Source organism: Cyprinus carpio, chromosome B5 (assembly GCF_018340385.1).
Source record: "Cyprinus carpio isolate SPL01 chromosome B5, ASM1834038v1, whole genome shotgun sequence".
Lineage (NCBI taxonomy): Eukaryota > Metazoa > Chordata > Actinopteri > Cypriniformes > Cyprinidae > Cyprinus > Cyprinus carpio.
The window spans coordinates 28,366,696-28,391,480 of record NC_056601.1 but is presented as its reverse complement, the minus strand read 5'-3'; the positions used below and the strand labels follow the sequence as shown (position 1 = coordinate 28,391,480).

Genomic DNA, 24,785 nt, shown 5'->3' with positions numbered 1-24,785 from the left:
CAAGCTCTTGGTTCGACGCTGCGGTCTGTGTCCATACAGGAGGACCGTCATATGCCATCTTGGCCACTGTTTTTCCTGTGCCCTGTTTTTAGTATTCAGTTGTGTGTGTGTGTGTGGTGTGTGTGTGTGTGTGTGTGTGTGTGTGTGTGTGTGTGTGTGTGTGTGGGAGGGAGGCCCACTGTGTTGTTCATTAGTCTTCCTCTGTGTGTGTTGCTGTATGTTTTATGTTTGGTATCTTGGGCCATTGGGTTGGTGCAATATCCTGGGGGTGGGGAATAACAATTTTGTTGTGTGGTCACTGGTTTGCTGAGTGTAAATTTATTTTGTTTCTGTGCATATGATTTGGGATGTGCCTTATTTATTCTGTGTTTGCTGATTGAGTTTTGCTGATTTTTGTTATTCATTTACACACTTTGATTTTGCACTTTGTTGTCCCTGTCCCTAAATTGGTTGACCAGAGGCCTAATGTTTGTTATTTTAAGTGTGTCTAACTGGAGAAAAATAAAATAAACTGTTTTTATTTTTATAATACTCCAGTCTCTCTCTCTCCTTTTATTTCCCTTTATTGGGATAGCCTGCTTGTGAATATATAAAATTTAGATTGTTGGTTGACTGGTTTGACAAGGCCCCCTAGGGGTTACATATGGACTGTAGCTCCTGTTCTCCTCTGGTCCTAAATGGCAAATATTTTCACCTCAACTCCTTGTGGATTTCTAGGTTCCGGCCAAAACACACTGTCAGAGACTCATCAGCTGGTCCCTGGTGTAAACACTGGATCTCTGGGTCACATCCACCAGGCTGAGGATGTGATATGATAAAAAAAAACTAAAGCAACTAGGAAAGAGCAGGCAAAGCCCATTCACTCTACTAACCAAATAAATTATCTTTTAAAAAATTCACTTTATGGAAAAGATAAAACATACAGCAACTGCATGCTGCATCACATGGGACTACTGTATATAATGGTATCTACTACTACTCAGAAGTATTGGTTGGTAAGATTTTTATGGTTTTTAAAAGAAGTCTCTTATACTCACCAAGGCTGCATTTATTTGATCAAAAATACAGTAAATACAGTAATGGTGTAAAATATTATTATAATTTTAAATAACTGTTTTTCATTTAAATATATTTTAAAATGTAATTTATTCCTGAGATACAAAGCTGAATTTTCAGCATCATTACTCCAGACTAAAGTGTCACATGTTAAGTGTCACATTGTTTTTTTGTTACAAATACTGTGCTGTTTAATGTACTGTGATTATTATTTTTTTTTCTTCCAGAAATCATTGATCAATAGAAAGTTCAAAACAACAGCATTTATTTCAAATGGAAATCTTAATGAATATTAAATGTTTTTTTTAACACTGTTTTGCAGATAGACAGATAGAAAGATAGTTTTTTGGATCAATGTCTAGAACTACAATAAAGCTGCTATTGGATCTTCTTTCAGTTTTGAGTGACATCACCAGTAGCCATATGACGGTATCAAATTGTCATGTTGTGATAAATTGCTAATGCTTTTATCATGATATATGGTATTATCACGGTATTGAAATTTAGTTTCAAAAAGTGTTGTCAGAGTATAACAGGTTTAATAACTTTTTCCTTATAACAAAAGAACTGAACATTTACATACAATAAAGTAATATACAAAATATGTATTAAAGTGCCCCATTATGCCTTTTCGACTATTACCTTTCATGCAGGGTGTCATGTAGCTGTATGTGAACATAAACTATCTGCAAAGTTGTGAAGCCGACAATGCACGATAGATAAATTTATTATCTGTCAAAAAAAAAGTCGGCTCACAATTGCCAAAACAAGTCATCAGGAATTTGAATCTTATTCTGTTATGGCTCAACGTCACAAAGTAACACATTTGCATAATGTCCGCCCACGTTTTAGGTCGCCAACTTGCCTGCAGTCAAACACTGACAGTATAATTTCTATGTGGTTAACATCATTTCGAGAAGACGCTGTATCCTACGCTGTGAGAGTAAATTTGTTTGATCACATCTCATAATTACCACAAACTTGTCAACACTTGACACTTACCACTGAGAAATGTCCTGCTCCAGTCATGCTTGTGAATCAGTCTCTTGTCAATCAACCACTTTAACCGTTTCATCATCAGAATCCGGGTCAAGTTGGTAAGCTACAATCCATACAATCTTTTCTATGTATTGACAAGTCTCCCCCAGGGCTGTCATTCTGTCAAGGCAATTGGCGTTTCGTTTCCGAAACACGCTGTACACAGCAGACCAATCCAGAGCCATAGAGAGATCTCTCTACGGCTCTGGACCAATCACAAAGGACTGTGCCATCTGATCAGTCACAGCAGTGACGGCTCATGGAAAGGAGGGGTTTAGAGAGACTGATTCTTTGAACTGCTTCGCACGAGTCGTTTATGAATCATTTAGATGGGAGGTAAAATTACATCTATTTTCTGACCTTACATGTGTTTTTTGACCTTGCATGCATGTAAACCTGTTTTAGGAGACTCATAAAACATTATTATCAACTTTAAAAATGGCATAATGGGGCACTTTAAGGAAAAAAATATAAAATATTCACACAGATTAAAGGGCAAAAGAATTATAAAGACCAACAAGTAACACTTTACAATAAGATCTCATTAGTTAACCTTAGTTAATGCATTAAAGGGGTCATATGATGCGATTTCAGTTGTTCCTTACTCTTTGGAGTGTTACAAGCTCTTGGTGCATAAAGACGATCTGTAAAGTTGCAAAGACTAAAGTCTCAAACCAAAAGAGATATTCTTTATAAAAGTTAAGACTCATCCACACCCTCCTAAAACGGCTCATTCTAACACGCCCCCATATGTCTATGTCACAATGTGGGAAGATTTGCAAAACGCCTCCCAAATGTTGAAGCAAAGAAAGAAGGCATAACTTTTATTCTCGCTGTTGCCGCCAGCGCCATGTTGTGGAGTCACTGTGTGTTTCATCATAAAAGTGAAACTGCTTTGTTTGGCCTTCCAAAAGAGGACACAATTAGAAATCAGTGGTTAACTTGTATTCACAACACTGTTCCAGAACAGTTCAACCCAAATATTCAGATGTGTGCTGCGCATTTTATGGAGAATGAGGACGACTCTTTCCTGAACCAGTAGCCTACAATGCGTCTGTGGCACAAAGGCTGTTTCTATAAAGTGGGGCAGTTCCAACTTTTCAAGGACAGTCTGGCACTTCTGACTCACGGCCTGTAAGTATGTTTTTTATATTTAAATAAATTGCCAATAATGATTCAAACGGTGTAGAGTAGGCTTGTTGTTTGTTGTTTTTCTGATCACAAATGCAGACATGGTTTTATGTTTACACAGCGCGATACGCAACGCATTGTGTAAAAAGACAGTATAATTCATTATAATCAGTAATTATGTCCCTGGATGCAACAAATGCCTCATTTGTAATGGGTTTTATTGGTTATTATATATATACTGACAATGCTTTTCATACTTTCCTGGACCTTGACAGAGTTACTTGGCAGTCTAGGGACCAGATCTCATAGTGAACCGGTTTTTGTCCAAAATATCTTGAAACGGTTCGTTCCGTAAGCACTAATCTACAAAGCTTTTACCGGTTTTGGAACGAGCGTGGGGGTAAGGCAAATCTGAGCATGACACAAAGCGTACGCTTTTGCAGTGTCAGCCGCGCCACAAGTTTATTTGGTTTTTAACATGCCTGACACTGCCTCTGATTGAAAGAAAAAACCAATATCAGAGTTGCAGTTGACTGGCTGGAAAAGAAACCGATACGCTTCACGAGCAGGGATGCTCAGATTTTAACGCATGGGCCTACGCTGATACGTGCCCAAAGAGCCCTAGACCAGAGGGTTGCCCAGCAAAATACTTTTTGTTTCAACCGTGCCCCCTTAAAAGTGGATTTTGTGCAGCTTCCATAACCAAAAACAGCTGAATCAATGATGGCAGATGGACTATACTGATATGCTTTTCAACGTTCAGTGTGGACCACAGCATTAGCTGGCACAGCATGGGACAGAATTTTAATCAAGCCTTGATAACCGGTTGCCTCTGTGGGAAAAATACTTTAAATTCTTGTTTATTAGGGTATCAAAGCTTTTACCACAACTTAGTAGTAACTCCAGGGGGGTAAGCCCATTGCAATGCCCAAAATTTTCATGCCTGAGTCGAGTAACCCTTTAAGTTACCAGGTTTAAAAACATGCCTTCACTGCCTCTGATCGTGAAAATAAGGTCAATAAATAAAGTTGTCAAGTTGACTGAACTGGCAGCAAGGTACGCCGCATGGGATGTTCACGAGCACCTGGATTAAGGCATTTCCTATAATCACGTGCCCAGGGCCCTAGACCAGAGGGGGGTTGTCAAAATAGAGCTCCTACACAGCCTCCGCGTCCAGGAACGCACCCCCTTAGGGAAAGTGGATTTTGAATGCAGCTTCCAAAAGACCTCTTGGCTGGCTTAATGCATTTTTTTATCTGAGTCCATTCAAGATATTAATAATATTTTTTATATATATTTGATATGTGTTAGAGCTTTGTGATATTTTTTTTAATGAATGCCTTGATAACCAGCTGGCACAGCATTGTGACAGAAATTTTAATGAATGCCTTTTAATTATTAGGGTATCAGACTCCACTCCGCCTACTCCAGTCCTTAGTAGCCCTCCAGGTCAGTCCAGAGCCCACCCCATCCGTGCATGCCCTCAGAGATCACCCGAGTCTTGCTCCAGTCTGGGAACTTCAGAGGAAAATGAGGCTTCCGCTCCAGACTCGTAAACTCAGAGTCAATCCAGATAAAGGTCAAGTCTAGAAGGAAGGCAGCAAAGTCACGCCTACAGTGTCCGCTCCAGAGTACCTGTCTATAGTTAAAGGTGGTGAATAAGTAAGGGTGAAGAGTAAGGAGGGGTGGTAAGTGTGCCTGGGTGGTACTAGTTTCTTGTAATAACTAGTTTACTGTTATTGCAAGTCTAGAAGAAGGAAGGCAGTTCATTACACCTCTTGGCTGTTCTGCATGCATGGGCCACTTGTTGTTCTGTTTGAGTGGGCTATGGATTTTATGAGTGCTTGGGATACTTTCACTGCTCCTGCCATAAGCCCAAGAGCCCTCAGATACTACCCCAGAGCCCACTCCAGTCCAGGCGCCTGTCAAAGCCCGCTCAAGAGCCCTCTCCAGTCCAGGAGCCCTCAGAATCCAATCCGGAACCCCTACCAGCCCATGAGACGTCAGAGTGCTATCAGGATACTATTAAGAGCCCTACCAGCCCAAGAGCCCTCAGAATCCTATCCAGCTCCTCCGTCCAGGGAGCCCTCAGGGGATATACAGAGCCTACTCCAAAAAATTAGCATATTGTGAAAAAGTCCACTCCATTTTCCACCCCAGTCCGTGATAAAAATCAGACTTTCATATATTTTAGATTCCTTGCACACCAACTGGGAGTCTTCAGAGTCTGCTCCAGAGCCCGCTCCAGTCTGGGAGCCCTCATGGAAACCCAAAATTCCTATCTCCAAAAATTGCATATTTCATCCGACCAATAAAAGAAAAGTGTTTTTCATTCCAAAAAAAAGTCCCATCTACAAGTATGCTCCAGTTATGCACTCAATACAAGTCTATGAGTCCATTTGCAGAAGCTTGCTTCCATCGGCGTGGCATGATTCCGCTCTGGGGCACTGCTGAATATATGAGTTCAGGATGCTTCAATAGCGCACCCAAGTCATCCGAATGTTGGGGTCTACGAGTTCACCACTCTATGAATCCACTTCTGAGCCCACTCAAGTCTATGAGTTTACTCCAGAGCTTGTTACAGTTTACAAGTCCGCTCCAGTCTATGAGTTTACTCCAGACCTTGTTACTTTACCAGTGGTTTTTCGCTCCTGTGTCAGGGTGCCAGGTCGTGCTGAAAAACGAGATCTTCATCTCCAAGTTTCACAGAGAACATTGAATGCTCCAAAATGTCCTGATAGCTAGCTGCAGAGACCCTGTTCTTAATAAACACAGTGGACCAACACTCAGCAGCTGACACAAAAGTTTATACCATCACTGACTTGGGGTCCTTGACACAGGACTTCAGGCTTTTGGCATTTCCTACTCCCCAGTCTTCCTCCCAAGGTGGCGGCTTGCTGCCGAATGACCTGCTGGGATTGGTGGTTTCATTCAAAAAAGTACTTTGGACCACTGAACTCTCAGTCTGCTCTGTCATGGCCACTTCTGCTGTTGTTTCTGGTTCAAATCTGCACACGCCTGTTACTATGATAAAGGCTGTTTCTACTCCAGACTCAGTGCTCTTTTCCGCAGGTCTGCCTGGTCTGCTAGCGGGGTCATCTTCTTGTCAGCACCCTCAGGGTGGTCTTCACCTCGTCTCGCTGCAGCATTTTTTTGCCACACTTTTTCCATTCTCACTGAGTCTTTTGTTGCTGCCTTGTACAGCAGCTGTTACAGCCTATGTCGTTCAGAAATTTCTTTCTGTGTCTGGATTACTCTCGCTTGAGGGTGTCAATTTTTTTTTTTTTTTGCATGTTGTCTCGGCAGTTTTACCCATCATTGCTGGGACTACAATAAAGCTGCTTGCGGTTTTGACTAATGCTGATAGATAGATAGATAGATAGATAGATAGATAGATAGATAGATAGATAGATAGATAGATAGATAGATAGATAGATAGATAGATAGATAGATAGATAGACTTTCAAATGATGTCACTCTCCTTCTCTTTACTGAAAATTAACTGGAAACTACCATGCATAAATACCTTAAGTTCATTATTTACTCAAAATCATAATGACATTATTTTTTTCCAGAGTTTATATCCAACAATATGCTTGTTTTAAAAAAGACTATTAGTACAAGTAAAGGATTGCTTTGTCTTGTATATTCCAGACACAATGAAAATTTTGTCCTTCCTCCCCTTTGCAGTTCTCCTAGGAAGGCATTAATTTTCTCCTAATGCATGCAAAGACAGACACAGGATCATGTGCCCATTCATGATATTTATAGTCCCATTATGCACCAGACACAGGCCTAAAGAAACTGCCTGAGGCTAAGAAAGGGGTGAGAGTTGACTGTCATCACTGGAGTGCTGAATTAATGGTTTTGTTCCATATTTTCTTATGTGAACTGCCAAGATGGCAATGTACAGAAGTGAGTTACAAGCTGCATTACACTGCATTATCTAAGATAATGAGCCTTCTGAACTATTTACAGATGTGAATAGACAAGTTTTTTTTTCAAAGGAGGCAGTTGCTGCAATGTCACTGTGTTTACACCAATTTCTAAAAAACTGACTAGTGTTCTGTGGGATTGTGACAAGGTTTGGTCAGAAACAATCTGAAATGTAACACATTATTTAATGAATATCCTGACTTGGCCGTTGGTCTCACGACTGCAGCTCATGACTCTATTAGCGCAGCAGTTGCGACTCGCCCAGGAAAAGCACACAAGTTGTGAATAATCAAGTTTAATAATAACAAAACAATGCCTAGAAATCCCCAAAAATGTATCTTTGTACTTTGTTCACTGATTTCAATCTGCTTCACTGACCTTGGACTACAGGAACAAAGTGGGAGATTTTTTTAGAAATCTCTTTTCATGGTTCAAAAAAAGAGAAGGGCTTGTGACATTAGAAACAACACAACGGTGAGTAAATAATGACTTAAGAAATAGGAACATAATGAAAGATTAACTGTCAGATATGGTGGTGCTAATATGGAAGGCCAGGCCTTAAAATTAGAGATGCACTGACATCAGACAATAATCAGTACTAGCTGATTTATATATATATAAAATTCAATCTTGCTTATACACACACACACACACACACACACACACACACACACACATACACACACACACACAAATCCAGCATTCCAACAAACAAACAAACAAAAAATAATTCCAGCATGCATTCACAGGCATGTATATAAATGTGTGGTCTTAAAACTGTTGGTCTAGACAACATCTTTAAATACTGTGTCAGTCCAGTTAAAGACCAAAATAAATTATCAGAACGCCACTTAGTGGACAAAACTGAGAGTGCAGCCCTATGTGCATTCTGAGCCATATAAACAAATATGTAGGATACAATTATATAAGGTATACTGAGCAATAAAATACCAATAGAATTTTAAATGACTAATTTAATTACCATAGCAGACAAGGTGCATATAACTGATTCAACAAGTAAATGCATATTAAGTGCATAATGCTTATAATTATTATTCAGTACATACAAAGTTATTACTGTCTAACACAGAACCAGGAAAGCACCTATCTATCTATCTATCTATCTATCTATCTATCTATCTATCTATCTATCTATCTATGTCTGTCTGTATGTCTGTCTATCATCTATCAATCTATCTGTCTGCACTGTATATAAAAGCATTTACATTTGCCTTGCAACTAATCACCTGTTGCTAGTCTTTTTTATCTATGCAACATTTTTCTATACTTATATGCAGGAACATTTACACATTCTGTGTTCACGAAGGCAAGTGTCTGTACTACTATTGCTCAAGATGAATTAATGTGATATGATTGGATCAAACCTCTCACCTTGTTCTGCACAGTTTATGACATAAATGATAAAAATCCAACTTTTGATTTTTACCTGCCAAATGGTACATTCGGCAAGCAGGGTGGGGCTGTGTTGTGAGTACTAATGAGACATTTCTGTTTCTGTCTTTTGGTGTGCATGTGCTTTTGTGAAGACAGTGAGTGGTGCTTGCCTGTGCATGACTTGCCACCTTAAAAGGCAGGCCCCTGTATGCTTTGCTTTTACTTTTGCAATTTATAAAGTCAAAAGTCCAGACCCAAATTATCTTCCCTCTTTCTTGCCTATTTTATACTACATCTGAAAATTGTAAGTCTGACCAATGTCTGATCATTTGGATAAGTAATACCAACTGTCCTTAGTGTAAATGGTGAAGAACAAGTTATACATTTACCTTAATTTCTCTAGAAAAGTGCCTAATGTTGAGTATGAGCAATAGTGATGATTGGCTTGGCCTCACTAATATATCAGCTTAAGCAAGTAACATGACAGAAGGAAATGATTCATAAACTGTTTGGCATGCTCATTTAATAAGGCTGCCAGAGTAAGAACAAGAAGGACTTACTTTTCTTCCGGAGAAGAGCATACACAGCTGGTGCATGGACCCTCCATTCTTAGTCAGCTCTTTCTTCAGGGTTTTGGGTGATGGAAGTGTCCAGCCGCCCTTGTGTGTCCCGGCCACCTCCATGCAGTCGATGGCATTGTCAGATGTGAAGCAGGTTGTGCGAGGGTCCTGGAGAAGACTGCCCTCACTGTGTGTGCGTCTGCGCAAGGAATTCTGCACGCTGAGTCCACCTGAGTGCTTTTCGCAGGAAGTGGCCTCTACCATGCTCCTCCGTTTACTATCACTGCGTTCCAGGTAGTTATCATCACTGTCTTCCTCCTCATCATCATCATCTTCATCTTCTTCATACTCTTCATCTGTGCCAGGGGTGGAGAGAGCGTCTGCACTGAAGGACCGATCTAATCGCAGCTCAGGGATGACAAATGATGAGGAAGAGGATGAAGGTGGAGCATTTGTTTCCACTGCCTCTGAAGCGTTGTCCTCATCAATAAGCAGCTGTTTTTCATCTTCACAGTCTCTTGCGTGTGCATGCAAGAATTCCTGCTCTTCTTTCTCCTCGGTCATTGGCTCAGTATTCCCCCTCTCCTCCTCTTTCTCTTTGCCTTCATCCTCCCTCCATAGTTCATTCATGCTGCTCTCCGTGCTCTTCCCATCTTCTCCCTCAATGGAGGGTGGAGGTGTTGGTGGAACCAGGTGGCTGTTCTCCTCCAGAGGGGTGCACAGATCCTCCAGCAGGGTGAGACTCCTGGACTGAGGGCTACTCGCAGTGGTGGCTGATGCATCGGACAGGTTGCCCAGGGAATGGTCATCCTCAGAGGTCATTCTCCGGCCCCTGGGGTCACATGGCTCATCCTGCTTGGGTTCGAGCATCTGACAACAGAAGAACACAGTGGTGCAGAACCATTACTATTTTTCTAACAGCGCAATATTACAATGTGTAATTATAGTCAGTAACTGAACAACAATTATTGTAGAGCTACTACAGAAAATATTGTGTTGTATTTATGAACAAATATGTGAAGTGAAGTGAAGTGAAGTGAAGTGAAGTGAAGTGAAGTGAAGTGAAGTGAATTGAAGTGACATGTGGCCAAGTGGGCATCACCAGGTATTACAAAATTATGGGAATGTTGAATACTTTATTCTACCTAGTGAGTTTATCATCTTATTCATTGCTTGATATAATAGTATATGATGAGTAACTGTTTCATTAGCAGCAGTCACTGATTTCCTTAAGTTTTAAGCAAATCAATTCAAAGTGAAAAAGCACTCCAGATGTTCTTTGAAGCTCTTCACACCTTTTTCAGGTTAGTGGTTAGGCAGATGTTTAAAATTGAGTGCTATATTTCAAGACTGGAAAGTGCGGGAGATTTTACGCGAAAATCTAACAACAAAGTCTTGTAAAATAAAGGCTATTTAAAAAAGCTAGAAAAGAAGTAGGTGACTTTAGACACTGAAGGGTGAATTTTGCAGAATAGAATAGAGGTTGAAAAAAATCAATTATGGTAATTCATGTAAGCCAAAACACATGAGGAAAAGTGGTGTGAAAATATAATATCAGCAATCACAGACAGATGGGATTAGATTTCTCAGAGGAGATAGGAAAGGGTAGGTAATTTGCTCTGGAATTTGTACAGAAATTGTTTAAAAAAAAAACATAGACTTTGCAGATATGGAAAGAATTTAAACCACAGTGTGAATTTGTAAAATACAATTTTCTCTCATTTCCTTTGAGAAATCTATACCTGTCTAAATGGGATCATAAGAATGGTGTCATAAGAATCACATGGTATTACATTATTTAAACATAAAATGGGCTTTAACTCAGCACTTTTAGGATACAAACCACTGAATTATAAATAGGAAATATCTTTTATGTATTAACTTATGTATTCTTTCTTTTAAGGCTAAAATATTTACTCAAGTCTTTGCTTTTGTTTCAGGTTCTATAGATTCAGGGCAAAATTTGATTGATTGATTTTATTGTTTTAGGAAATTTAGACAGTGTAGAAACACAGTGTCATCCATTAAAAAAACAGATAAAAAAACACAGAAAATAAAGTTAATAACTAATCAATCATTTATAGACAGATTTGTGATTCATCTTAGTCTAGCATAAGTCGAAATGTTACACATTTTATTAGGTTACTTACAGGACTGAAAAGAAGAATCTGAACACTTTTTTAATGCTGGTAGGAAAACTAACATCACCATCTACTGTTGGAAATAAGAAATGGATCCCATCTGAACAGTAGAGGGGATAAAACATATACTTTTTGGCAATAACAAGTAAATGACCAGAAGGGAGGTAAGGAACTAGTTTACTACATCAGTAACTAATTCTTGATCTAGATCTAATAGTTTATTAGATTTTGATGTCTCTCTAAACAGCATTAAATGACAGGTAGACATATCTGTATTAAGGTTTGGTTTTTTTTGTGTTTTTTTTTTTTTTACATGAAAATGACAATAAATGATGGTCAATATAACAGGAATGCACATTTAATATAAGCTGGCATAAGTACATTTTGGAAGACCTCTGAACTCTAATCAGCTCTCTCTTAAAACCAGCCCATGCTGCTTATCACTCACTCTAATAGGGTGCAACCAAAGCTGGTGAGAAAGAAACTCCTCTGAGTGCTTTTCAGAGGGGTTTACTGCAACAGAAAACAAGCTCAGCTGATGCAGCCAAAAGCAGAAGTCATAAGATGGAATTCATATTAGCACTGCTCACATGATGTACGACATATTAGCTCTCTCCCATCCATAACTGGAGCTTAACTAAGAATGAGCCTCTTATCTCATCTGTGGTATTTTTAGGTTGTGTGAAAGGTTACTACCGAACAGAGCGACACAGAGGAAATTAGGACAAAAGAACCAAAGACAGATGATTTCCTTAAATGCTCTCTTTTGCTCTGTTATCCGTGACGGGATGGGTCAGTCGGTTTTCGTTGAGTCCCTCATGCATCACTCGCCCATCATGACGCAGAAGAAAAAAATAGATTACTTGCGTAATGTGCGGGCGGGGGGGTGATGGGGGGACTTTAAAAGTGTTCATAGAAAAAATGTGAGAAATGTGTAGAATAAGACAGTGACACTTTTTGAGAATTTAGGCATGAACTACATTTCTTTTCTTTGAAATAAATAGAGATAGTGGATTATAAATTGATTTTTTAATTTTTTATTTTTTTTGCCTATACAAAACTGCCATGATGATAAGGTCATTGTGAGCTTGTTGCTAAGATATTCTAAGTGACATGGCTAGGTGGTCGCTAATATTCTGGGTGGTTCCTTACTGGCTCAAATGAAAAGAGCCCAAGCCCAAATGTTCAAATGTGCAATGGTGATTCTTTCCTTTAAAAACACCACTAATTATTTAATCAATAAGGGTGCAGTATTACTTTATTCTAGATGCTTGTACAACCTTTTAGTAGCTCCCAGGAAATCATCTCATCTATTATTCATTAAAAGCACTAAGCTGTCCAACATAATGACTGGAAATTTTATTTTAAAAAGAGATTACTTTTTTCTCATCAAATGAGTCTACAGAATTTACCAAGATACTGTGTCTTTTTCAAAAGATCTTTGAATAGTACATGAATGGTACATCCGCATGTGAAACCAGAAATGTTCATTTTCTTTCTATTAATAGAAACCTAATATATAAGATGTGATAGGCTTTAGACATACTCTATGCAAGCATGTAAACTCAGACAATGTGCAAGCTATGCAATGACTTGCCTTCATTATGGTTTTTTTTCTGTTCTGAAATGTGTTAGACTCACTGATCTATATATTATAGACCAGGGGTTAGACTGCAATTAGTGGAATTACATTTCCTGCACTGCAGGGGCATTATAGAGAACATTAACACAAATTTTCTTTTTCTTACATACTTTTTTTTTTCTTTCAGGTCAGCTGCTGTTAATGTGGAGCAACAGATTGAAGCAAGTTACTTAAAGGGGTCCTGAAATAGAAAACGTAAAAGTTCTTGATATTTGCACATATAAGAGGTTGCATTACAATAGAAACATACTGCAAGTATCAGAACTCAAATCTTCCTCCCCAGTTTAACATGAATGAAATATGAATTTTCTACCCTTCTGAAATGCTTGGATGTGTCGTATGTTAAAAAAAAAAAAAAAAACTGTACTTCCAAAAACTTTGCATAGCATTCATAGATGTTTTTTTTAATTGTATTTTTTTTTTTATGACAAGCCTGACTAACTGAAAGATAAAGTTTTTATTTGTTTTTCCCATTTCACAGCAGACTGTTTAGTGAATTATTGGTCACACTTTAGTTTAGGAACCAATGCTCACTATTAACTAACAATTAACTATGACTTTTGGTTCAGTAAACAATAATAATAAACTGCTGCCTATTAATAGTCAGTAAGGTAGGTTAAGGGATCTAAAAAATGTTGATGGAGAATAAGGCATTTATATGTGCTATATACAGTAAGGGTAACACTTTATAATAACTGCACGCTATTAATCATTAGTTAAGCATTAGGAAACAGTTAATTCATCATTTATAAAGCATTAATAGACATTAATAAGCAGTTTATAGATACAGATATAAATGCTTTATACTTGATTTAAAAGCATATCTATTATGTATTTAATAATTGTTTTTTCATACTTTATTAATGATCAATTTATCATTTCTAAATGAAGTATAGCATTATTTACACACCAGTTATAAAGGAGTTGTCAGTGGTTCATAAGATCACTTAGAAATTGTAAGTAAATGATTAATAAACTATTTAAATGTGCATTCATACATCTTATTTTTCAGACATATAGTAATAGTTACTTAGAGTGTTAATAAATTGTTTATTAACATGTATTTCTACTGTAATTCAGGGTTAATTCAGGTAGTTATAAAACATATGTAGTTGTTAGTTAACTATTATTGTGAGCTCATCTAAAGTGAGGACTATTTATGCCTTGTAAAACTTTTACAAATGAGATTTAAAGGCTGTTAATATTTCTATGTTCTGTATCACTGTGTTGTGTTTGTTTCCTTTTTCTGTTTAGAAGATAACTGAGCCTTTAAATATCATTTATAAATGCTTTACAAGGCATAACTAGTCCTCACTTTAGATGAGCTCACATACATAGTTAACTGACCACTACTAAATGCTTTATAAATACCTGAATTTACTACATTTACTTACAATTTCTTGTGATCTTATGAATCACTGGCAACTCCTAAATAACTGGTTTGTAAATAATGCTATACTTCATTGAGAAATGATAACTTGATCATGAATAAAGTATGACAATAAAATTATTAAACACATTATAGATATGCTTTAAAATCAAGAATAAAGCATTTATATCTGTATTTATAAACTGCTTATTAATGTCTATTAATGCTTTATAAATTATGAATTATCTGTTTACTAATGCTTAATTAATGATTAATAGTGTGCAGTTATTATAAAGTGTTACCAAGTACTTTTAAAACTATATACAAAAATTATGCAATTAAGCAAGAAAAAGCAATTACCCCACTGAAACAGACTGTTGCAATCATTGTAGTTGCATTGTTTCAATTTTATCTGACTCGGATTCAAACATAATAATGCTCTGTCACAGTGCTTGCCATCTCAAGTATCAAAACACATGAAATGAGGCAAAGGAGGGGGTGGATGGAGATCAGTCACAGCAGTAAACATTTACTTCAGTTTTTGCAAGAAGTAGCGCTTCTTAAAAATTGATTGTTTTTAAAAGAGAGTGGAATTGTTTGACAAATATTGGACCTTTTTGACGCAAAAAAAAAATGGAGATATCCTTATAAACTAACCTTGAAAAACAGATTTTAAAAATCCGAAACTGCATTTCATAATCCCTTTAAAAAACTAACATACAGCAGGCATGTACGAAGGGACAGCTCACTAACATTAACCAAGAATTTCCATCTGCATATTTGTGTGATAGCCATTCTTGCTTAAGACACTGAGAGCAATAGGTCTGGTGTTGAGCTGTGATCCCCTGCTGCAAATGTCAGCTACAGCAAGTGTGTAGAATGAGTGTCATGCCGGAGGTAGTCACATAGGTCATGTTGGTCATGAATGATTTACCTCCACATATCAAAACATGGAGCAAAGAAGAGAGAATTTAAGGACAAAGAGACATTGCTTGCACCAACACAAGCAGCTTTAAAATATCAGGCAAGGCTAATGACCAGCAGACCTCTAGTTTAAGGTGAGGTACATGGGGAATGATTTAGTAAATGCCTTTGAGAAGTCAACACTACAGCACCTAAACAACGCACTATCGATTTCAACTAGTTTCTCTAATTCAGGCCACTGCCACAAAGTCTAAACCATATTGCATCTTATTCTGGCCAAGAACCACCCATAATAGGAGACTGTCTGACTGATATATAAAACAACAAACCACAGTTCACGTGGTTTATGGTTTGAGGTTGTAATCTGTGAGAGGAGCAGAGTTGCCTGTCCTTGATATTAAATGAAAGATACAAAATGCACTGCATTTTTGCTTGGTTATTTTGCTCAAGAGCATTATCTACTCTAGTCCACATGTCATACTAACAAGGAACTTGACCATAGTAGGGTTACAGTCTTTTAGGGAAATGCACCCCTGGATGGAACTGCTTATATTTATGCAAATGAGCTTAAGTGGGCATCCTCGACTGAAGGAACCACCAGATACCCACTCTGTGCAGCACGATCCACTTGAGCAGATTAAAATGTTTTCAAGGCCTTTACAAGCTGCTTGCGCAGCTCTGGCAAGAATGTTGCACAGCATTAGCATGAACCATTCATTAAGCAAAGAGTGTTCAGGTACCTCTGGATTGACCTAATTGAGTTTAAATTTCTTGACTGCTCCACCGTGAACTCCACTTAGTAACTCTGCCTCAGATTTCATCTAAACAGCTGACTTTATACCATTTCTCCATCAAACAGGGAAGAGATTCAAAGAGCCCCTCACTTGACTATGATCAAACCTTGTTGTCGGAACAACAAGAAGCAGTTGAGTAAAGTATTTGAGTAAATGTAATTAGTTACTGTACCTAAGTATCTTTTTTACTACTTTGTTGTTTCCATGAGTATCATAGGTATCACAGATAACTTTTACTTTCTACATGACTACATTTTCCAGTAAGTGTATGTACTCTTTAATCCACTACATTTCTGATAAATAATGCAATTACTCATTACATTTTGCAAGGCACCTAACTTTTTCTTCTAGTTTATTTCTGCTACAAAAGAATCTACAGGGCTTTGAAGGTACTACATCTTGTGCATTTTGGCCTCTCACCCAAACTTGTTAATAAGGCTATTTTACATGATTGCAAGTTTGTTAGGTGAATCACAGGTTTTTCATATATGAGATGAGAACATGTCTACAGCTGAAACCAGCATGTCTAGTGCAAGTAGACTTTGACTGTTTGATTTTACTTAACATTATTTAGACCTTTTTAAAGGATATTGATTGCTCTCTTCACAAATCAACAGTTTCTTGTTTTTCACTGCAATTTCTCTTATGTTGAGGACTTGAGCCTATGATTAGTATGAGTACCATTCAAATGAGATACTCTAAGACTTTTACTCAAGTAGTAGGCCTATTGGAAATGGTGACTTGCAATGGAGTAATTTTCACTGTAAGCTATCTGAACTTTTACTCAAGTATGGTTTTCAGGTACTCTTTAGACCTCTGCAAACAAGTATTGATTTCCTCATCTTCACAGTCAAACATGACTGGACGCAGCAAACCCACTGTATGCATGTTATCACTAGCAAACTGGGGGCAACACCACCTTAGGGAAAGATGAGATATGTAAGGCTTGAGCAGGAATTAGCTTATCATTGGAGACCATGTGATCCATGTCTTGTTCTCGCTTCTCTAGCTCATGCGGCCCCTCAGGCACCACAGAGGTTGGAGATGGGGCCATTTCTTTTTAAAGAAAGCAATCTGGGAGCAAAGCATTATTTAGCTTCATGCGCTCTCAATACACATAGTCGCAAGCAACTCAGCTGAGCCAGGGTGAAACAAAGACAAGATAATCAGGACTCTGGAAACAACATTCTGACAAAATTGTCCTTCTCTCTTGTTTTATATATATATATATATATATTTATATATATATATATATATATATATATATATATATTAATAAGGTCACTCGGATACAATGTAGAGCATCAAGCTTCATCTGCCCGTACAGGTTTCAGAGATTGTCGCTGCAGTCATACTTTATTTTAAGGTCCAATTCTCACTATTAACAAACCATTAACTAAGTTAAGGTCTCTATACTAAAGTGTTACCTTCACTCCTATATTTTATATAGCTTCAGCTACTGAAGTGAATGACTTGAAAGTTGCCTTTTACAATCAATAAATAAATATGTTGGTGGAATAATGTCAGCTCATAAAAACCTAGCTGGAATATTCCCTAAACTAAACGAGTAGCCTTCACCACTTTATTTAACATTTTATCTCAACTAAAGAAGCTAAAAGATAAAGAATCCTAAACAAAAGTAAGACCTCACAACAACTATTTACTAGTTACCACTACTTGGAGGAAGTTTTCTTCTGTTAAGTGATTAGCAATGGATGGAAAAACTATAATTTGTCATTTTGACATAATCATATTCCATTACCCAGTCAATAAATATGCATAATAATTTAATGAACCAGCTTTATATTTACCATAAGGTTTCACCTTAAGCAACATTAATTTAGGATTGATTTTAGCCAAAAGAATTACAAATGTATGTTTTCAGACATTTTGGTTCTCTCTTCTTTCATTGAGTCATAACATTCATAGTGTCAACCTCAGATGACACATTCTCAAATCATTTAATTAGCATCTGATGAAAATGTCAAAAACTTTCTCAAAATAGCAATCTCCAATTTAATTAGCTGTCTTTGTGCAATTTCCATGAGTTCACAGGCCTTTATCAGTCCACCAGGAAACAAGTTATTTCACACAGTAAGTATGCAAGGTTGACGTCAAGGTTTTTTTAAGAACCTTGAATCAAGTAAACTTAATAGACTAATTTCAGAAACTTGTTAAGAATATGTCATTCCAAATTCAAAAGCAAGAAAAAAGAAATGATATTTAAGAAAATTATGCCTATTTTAAGGACCATGAATTTTGTGATATTTATCAGGGCTTTGTAACTCACGGGGGCTCTGTGTTAGCACTGCAGGGAATACTCTAATTATTGTTTGATGAAACTTTGTGTTAAACAAAAATACAATATTAAGTTACAGAATATAAACTGCTTAGACAGATTGTCACGTGTACTGAATACATTGGTGTGTGCTTGTGTGGAATCTGTAACAACATGTAAATTGCACATTGCCAAACAGATGTGTTTTTGCATGCACTGGGTGAGAAGTCAACTCTATTATTTCGTGCTTTACATTTATGCATTTAGCAGACACTTTTATCCAAAGTCACTCACAGTGCATTACATATTTTTACCAGTATGTGTGTTCCCTGGGAATCAAACCCAGAACCTTTTGCATGGCTAAGCAATGCTCTACCACTGAGCCACATAGCCATATGCTGTCTTTTAAAATCCCACAGTTAAAAGGCTGTGTTGATTGGTTTATGGAACATTTTCATATGTTTTCTGCTGAGTTCAGGAAACGTGCCACACAACAAAATTAAGATATTTTTTCTCAAAAAATAATGATAGGCAATTAGAACCAAAGCAATATGCTGATGTTGGCAGTATGCTTCTGTGCAAACTCAAGACAGATATTAGAGGCACTACAAGCTAAAGACTGTCACAAAAGAGGTGGAAGCACTCTGATATGTGTCTGAATTATATTAACAGACATTATGACCTGCTGAGCATGAGTTGTTTGCGTGCTTGACTAACATGACCTGCCTCCAAATCTAGTCTTTCCTTCATCTTTAAAACAAAAATGATGATATTTCCTTATCATTTTTGTCAATTAATTAAAAGTCAATGCAGTCAACATATTCAAGCTTAGAAAAATTCTCGCCAGGTATTAATATGCAGGATATGTGTAGTAGAATTTTTTTTTTTTTCCTATTTTTTTTTTTCTATTTGCCACCTATACTATTGAATTGCATTCATAATGTTCAGGATTCACACACTCTGACAGTTTAAGCATCTACCACATCAAAAATTCACTATTTTGATACATTTTAGTAATGCTGACAGATTAGGAGAGAACTGAATGCAACAGCAGCTACGAATGAATAAATAACCTTGATTAACAAACTGAAAATCTAATTACAGTATCACAACACCAAGCATTGATAAATCAGTTGCTAACTATCTTAAAGGATTCGGTCACCAGGAATCAACCATAGAATAATGTTGGTGAACATTAGTGCTGGGATGATTGATAAATCAATGGGACACTGAAGATAATTGGCTGCTGTCGGTCTGTGCTCACAGAATGAGGGAAATCAGTGGGAGAGACGTGTCTTTACAGTGGCGTCAGTACAGCATGAGAAACAGCAGATTAAAGGTGTAATTGAATGGGATGGGGAGGGGGGCAAACACCTCATAGCAGGCACATGGAGAGGGGATGTGCCTTGCACACCAAAACATGCCAGAGTTTTAGCATGTTAATGGATAAGGCAGTGTTAATGTATTTGGTCTTGATCTGTCTAGATTTAGATTGGACTAGATCTGCTATGTACACTGCTACTGCTGAAGTATGGAGACTTGCTGCAAATCAATACACAGACACATTGCTGTGAACATGTAAGATATGCTGCTGCTGCATGAATAGGCCATAGCAGATCTAGACAGGTGGAGCTGGGGGAGGTGGAGGGTTTCAAGGGACATTTAATAGTGCACTGTACACTTTACACCTCTGTACCTTATTTACCCACTAAATGGTATTTAATAGTACCTTAGAGGTAAATATTAGAACATTAAAAGCAGTGGTATATTAAAAGTATATATTAGTACCAAAAGTGTACTTACTAATAACAGTTTTGTACCTATTTGGGTAGCAGCTTACAATTAATCAGACCCTATCTGTGGGAGCAGCTTACAGTGAACTAATTTACAGTAAATGTTGAGCAAGCAATCTAGCTGGCTACAAAATCATCAGAGGCCAGTGTGGCAAAGGATGCAAGATAAATGACCTATCAGCCTTAAGTGATGCTTAAGTAACGTTAAGTGTCTGATGGATACTGAGGTCATTAATAACACATCTATCAGTGCTCCAGAACATAGTGGCAAGCTGTCCAAACACATCTGAGGAAATTATATTGGTTATCTTCTAATTATGCTCAATTCTTTTACAAAAGTAACAAAACCTACACTGAAGCTTAACCAGAGCTTAACAAAAGCTCTGTTCCATGTGTTCTAGAACACATATCCAATACACATATCCTAAATTGCCCAATAGTTAAATAGCCTAAGTTAGTTGCTATGAGACCAGCAACATAAGACAAGAAAATACTGTAATTAGGATTGATTTCATGTTGCCCCTAAAGAAGCCCGATTTGTAATTTTGGTTGGCAATATTTATCAAGTAAAACACTGTGAACTCTAATCTTAATAATTACAATAACTTGTTAAAATATGCATTATAAAAACAGCTTTATTATAAGTATATTTATCCTGTTTTCTCCTATCTGACATTTTTAAACAAATAATTTCACCTGTAAATTTTTCTTCATTTTATATTTTCATATGTCAGAAGAATAACGTTAACACTTGGTATTTAATTGCGATATGGTATAACAAGAATACAGCAAGAGCATTTTTACATTTTTCATTTTCTTCTCTCCTGATTTAATCTACAATATATCCCATGAATAATGCTCTGGAATACTCTAAGAATTTTGTTTTCCCTTCCAAAAATGTTTTTTTCTGTTGTTGTTTTTTTTTTTTTTTTTTTTTTTTTCTCAAATGGATGCTTTAAAATGTAATTTTTATGTATGTCACATGATATAGATATCTATTACTACAGTGATATTTAACTTGTCTTTAATATTGGTGAAGAAAAATTGAGGTTTTGGGGTTATTCCTGGTCTCTTGAAAGTAATTTGCTAATGCTTTTACAATGTACCCAGTTTTTGAAAATGCTTATTATTGTGCTCACAAAGTGAACCTCTGTCAGATTGTTTACACTTATGGGAATTATGAGAAGTTTCTTCCATAACTCACACAAAGAATCAAAGGGTGTAGTAAAAAGGTAGATAAACAACTAAAAAATTTGCATCACTGTGAAATATGACATTAGGTAATTGCTAAATAGTTGCCAACAATCGCTTTTATCACAGATATTTTAGTAGAATCTGGCAGTATGTCTCACTTTTAGCAACCAGACACGATCCACCAAACAGAGCCATAAAATATTCAACAGTAAACAAAACAACCACTACCTTTTTCAGGGCCATTAGAGACAATCTCTCTGATACTAGTCTAATATATTCCTCTACTCTCAGAGAGAGAGGGAAGGGCACAGAGGTAAAATTAATCAAATACAGAAGGTCAGGGACACACAATACTTGATTAAGGTCACACAAGCCATCACAAAGTCATTCGGCCCAATAAAGACGCCCGCTGTAGTCATTAACATGGCCGCCGCAGGGAAGCCTCATTTTCTTGATCCCTCATGCCCAATCTCACCAGCGCCTGTCCTCCACAAACAAACATGGTTAGGGCAGCTAGACCTAATAGATTAATGAAAGAAGGGAAGAGAAATGTTGCAACTCATTGGTGGGACACGTTGCATCATCACCAAATGACAGCTTTGTCCCTCTAACATTTTGATGTGACCTAATTAAAATAAAATAATGCAATAAATCTACTCTATTATTCTGCCAATAAAGGCCACTTTTTCACATAAAATAACACCTTTATTAATGCCTATGTTGGAAAACAGACAAACATATCCAACTAAACACGTTTAGTTGAACACAATATACCCTCCACAAAGAGCTGTGAAAGGTAACAGTGCTGTAAAATCCATGTAATAATTTCACATTTAGGTACTGTTTCTTACAGAAACCCCCTCTAGAGTAACATAGGAGTAAAAATGTATAGCATCTCTAGCATTAAATGTATCAGTGAATTTCTAATTTAAGAGGATGAGCGATAAAACAGTGGGCACAGTTTACAAACCTGTCTGTGCAGATTACAAATCAAAGAGTACAGTTGTCAAATCTGAGAGTACAGACGTCTAAATCGAGGACTCAAATTACAAATCTGTGGGCAAAAATTTTATAAATGAGGGAACTGTTTGCAAATTCATGAGTACAGTTCATAAATGGAGCACCGATTGCAACGCTGTAGGCATAAGATTATCAGAAAACATTCTTCTACTGTACATAACCCTTGGGGGACTTCATACTTTCTCATGCTGCAGTAAATAGAATTCACAATAGGGAATTATGTCAGTTATCTCTCTAACTGCGTGGAGTCGCCTACTTCTTATAGCGGGGCTCATTGTAATGCAGTGTAATGCAACGTGCCCTACATGTACTGTGTTAATATTAAGGAATTAAGGAATTTTCCATGCTGTGTTTTAGGGCTAAAGAAAACATCTGTAAACTCAAGGGAAATTGAAAGAAATAATTTCGGAATGAAAGAAATGATTTCTGAAATTACCTTATGTATGTATGTACAGTATGTGTATGTATTTACTTACAGTGTACTAGAGATTATAACGATACCAAGATTTTAACAGAAAGTATGCACTTCTCAAGATTTATTTAATATATTTGCACGCAACACTCCAATAGACAAAGGAGTGGAACAGTTTATTGAACTTTTAAACAATATTGGAAAAAAAAAAGTTTGCAAATGTTTTTTTTTTTTTGAGTATCCTATTTGTCACAAGGCTTTTATAGCTCTTATTGTGTGATATAGTGATAGTTCTGTAAAGACGTCATGGCAGAAAGACATGTGAACCAAGAGCTGAAGGTGGACATTTGTACAATTATACTAAAAGGCCTTTTACTTGCTAAAAATTAGACAGAATGCATGTAGTAGATTGTGTGCAACAGGTTTTTCAGCAAAGTTTTAATCATATTGATAATTTAGAGACCTTAGAATTTTCTGTATCAAATATATAGTATACAGTTACAGTACAGTACAGATACAGTACGTTTTATAGGTTTAGGCTGTGGTTTATTTAGTATCACCTTTTTTTAATGATAGCAGTATACTCAAGCTTGCATGGGCACCGCAAAACCTGGTGATCCATTATTTAGTGGGCACCTTAGAGATAAGAAAATCTGGCCGACTTTAATGTGTCATTTGTTGCTCTTATACAGCAATGACATTAAAAAGAGGCTTTTGCTTAAGTCTTTTGATGTTTCAGATGTTTCTCTTGACACCCCCTCTTCTCTTGAGATCACAAGAAGTGAAAGAGAGGACTGAGAGACAGAGAGAAATCTAGTGGTCGGATGGGCGACACCCTCTTCACATAAACACATCATGAGTGGAAGGAAAGAGAGAGAGACTGTGAGAGAGTGTGTGTGTGTGTGAGAGAGAGAGAGAGAGAGAGAGAGAGAGAGAGAGAGAGTCTTCCACAAACACACCATTAAGCACTGAACACTCACCCAAGCCTTACTCAAGACATCATGCCACTTGGCTGGACTTCCATGTCTGACTGAATACACAAACATTAACGTCCACTACACACATGCACAGAGAGAGAGAGTCCCTCTGTTTGTGGTGCTCAAAATGGCCCGAAAAGCAGATAGTCTAGAATGGTAAACAAGCGAAAACTTATTTAAATGCTACTAAAAACTACAACTACAAAGTAAAGCATTTAAGTAAATTATACAATGGTCAGTTTGAATTATTGATTCTGATTGGCTGGCAGGTATGCATTAAAAAAAAAAAAAAAAATTAATGCCCTGGTTCCAAGATTAATCACTATTCAAAAGGTTTGTGCTGCTTTAGCACAGAGATCGGAGATTGTGCTGCACAAACATTCAGGAGCACAGAAAGTTGTTGTCAACGCTGCCCTGTGACTTTTGTTAATAAAATAGCTTCAATATTTCAATACAACGATGAGGTAAAATCACAGTTTTTGAAATAACTAAACTCATGGCTTATAAAATTTAATGTAATTGTTAAATTAAATTATGTTAAATAAAATTAAATGTAAAATGTAAATCAAGTACAATGTTATACACTGTAGTTGAAATGTAAAACTGATTATCTTTTTTTTTTCTTTTTTTTTAGAAATGACAATATGGGAGATGACAGTTATGCTTTGAACATGTTTTGGGTATGAGAATTATTCATATAGAAAAAAATTACATGAATTAATAAATGAATTAATTACATGGTGTTTTCAATTCAGTTCTGAATGATGCACACACTTGGAGTGTATTTATTTATTTATTTATTTATTTCCTTCCTTCCTTCCGTCCTTCCTTCCTTTTAGGTCCAATGTTATTAAGGTTTCCCTGTGCCAAAACACTTGCCCTTTCTTCTTTTCTTTTTTTTGGGGTGTGTCTTTATGAAATGCCTAAACACTACACAAACAGCTCTTACATCTCATCTGTCATTGCGTCTCAATGTGTCCTATTGCAATGTACACATCATGTCATATTTGACATCACTGATATTGTTTGAATATGTCTTATCATTGACGTGACATGAAACCTGGCATGACACGTCTTGACATGGCGTATTTGAATGTGAGCAAGCAATTACAAGGAAGATTTTCA

General features: G+C 36.9%; 1 protein-coding gene across 7 annotated transcripts in view; it reads right to left on the bottom strand.

Annotated features, from left to right (window-relative positions):
• Nucleotides 1-24,785, bottom strand: part of rgs3a (regulator of G protein signaling 3a) — a 152,467-nt gene that overhangs the window by 40,843 nt on the left and 86,839 nt on the right. For all 7 annotated transcript variants that reach the window (XM_042723062.1, XM_042723064.1, XM_042723063.1 and 4 more), the window contains one exon: nucleotides 9,117-9,986. In XM_042723062.1, the coding sequence (XP_042578996.1) occupies nucleotides 9,117-9,986 (870 nt within the window). The remainder of the gene's footprint in view (nucleotides 1-9,116; nucleotides 9,987-24,785) is intronic.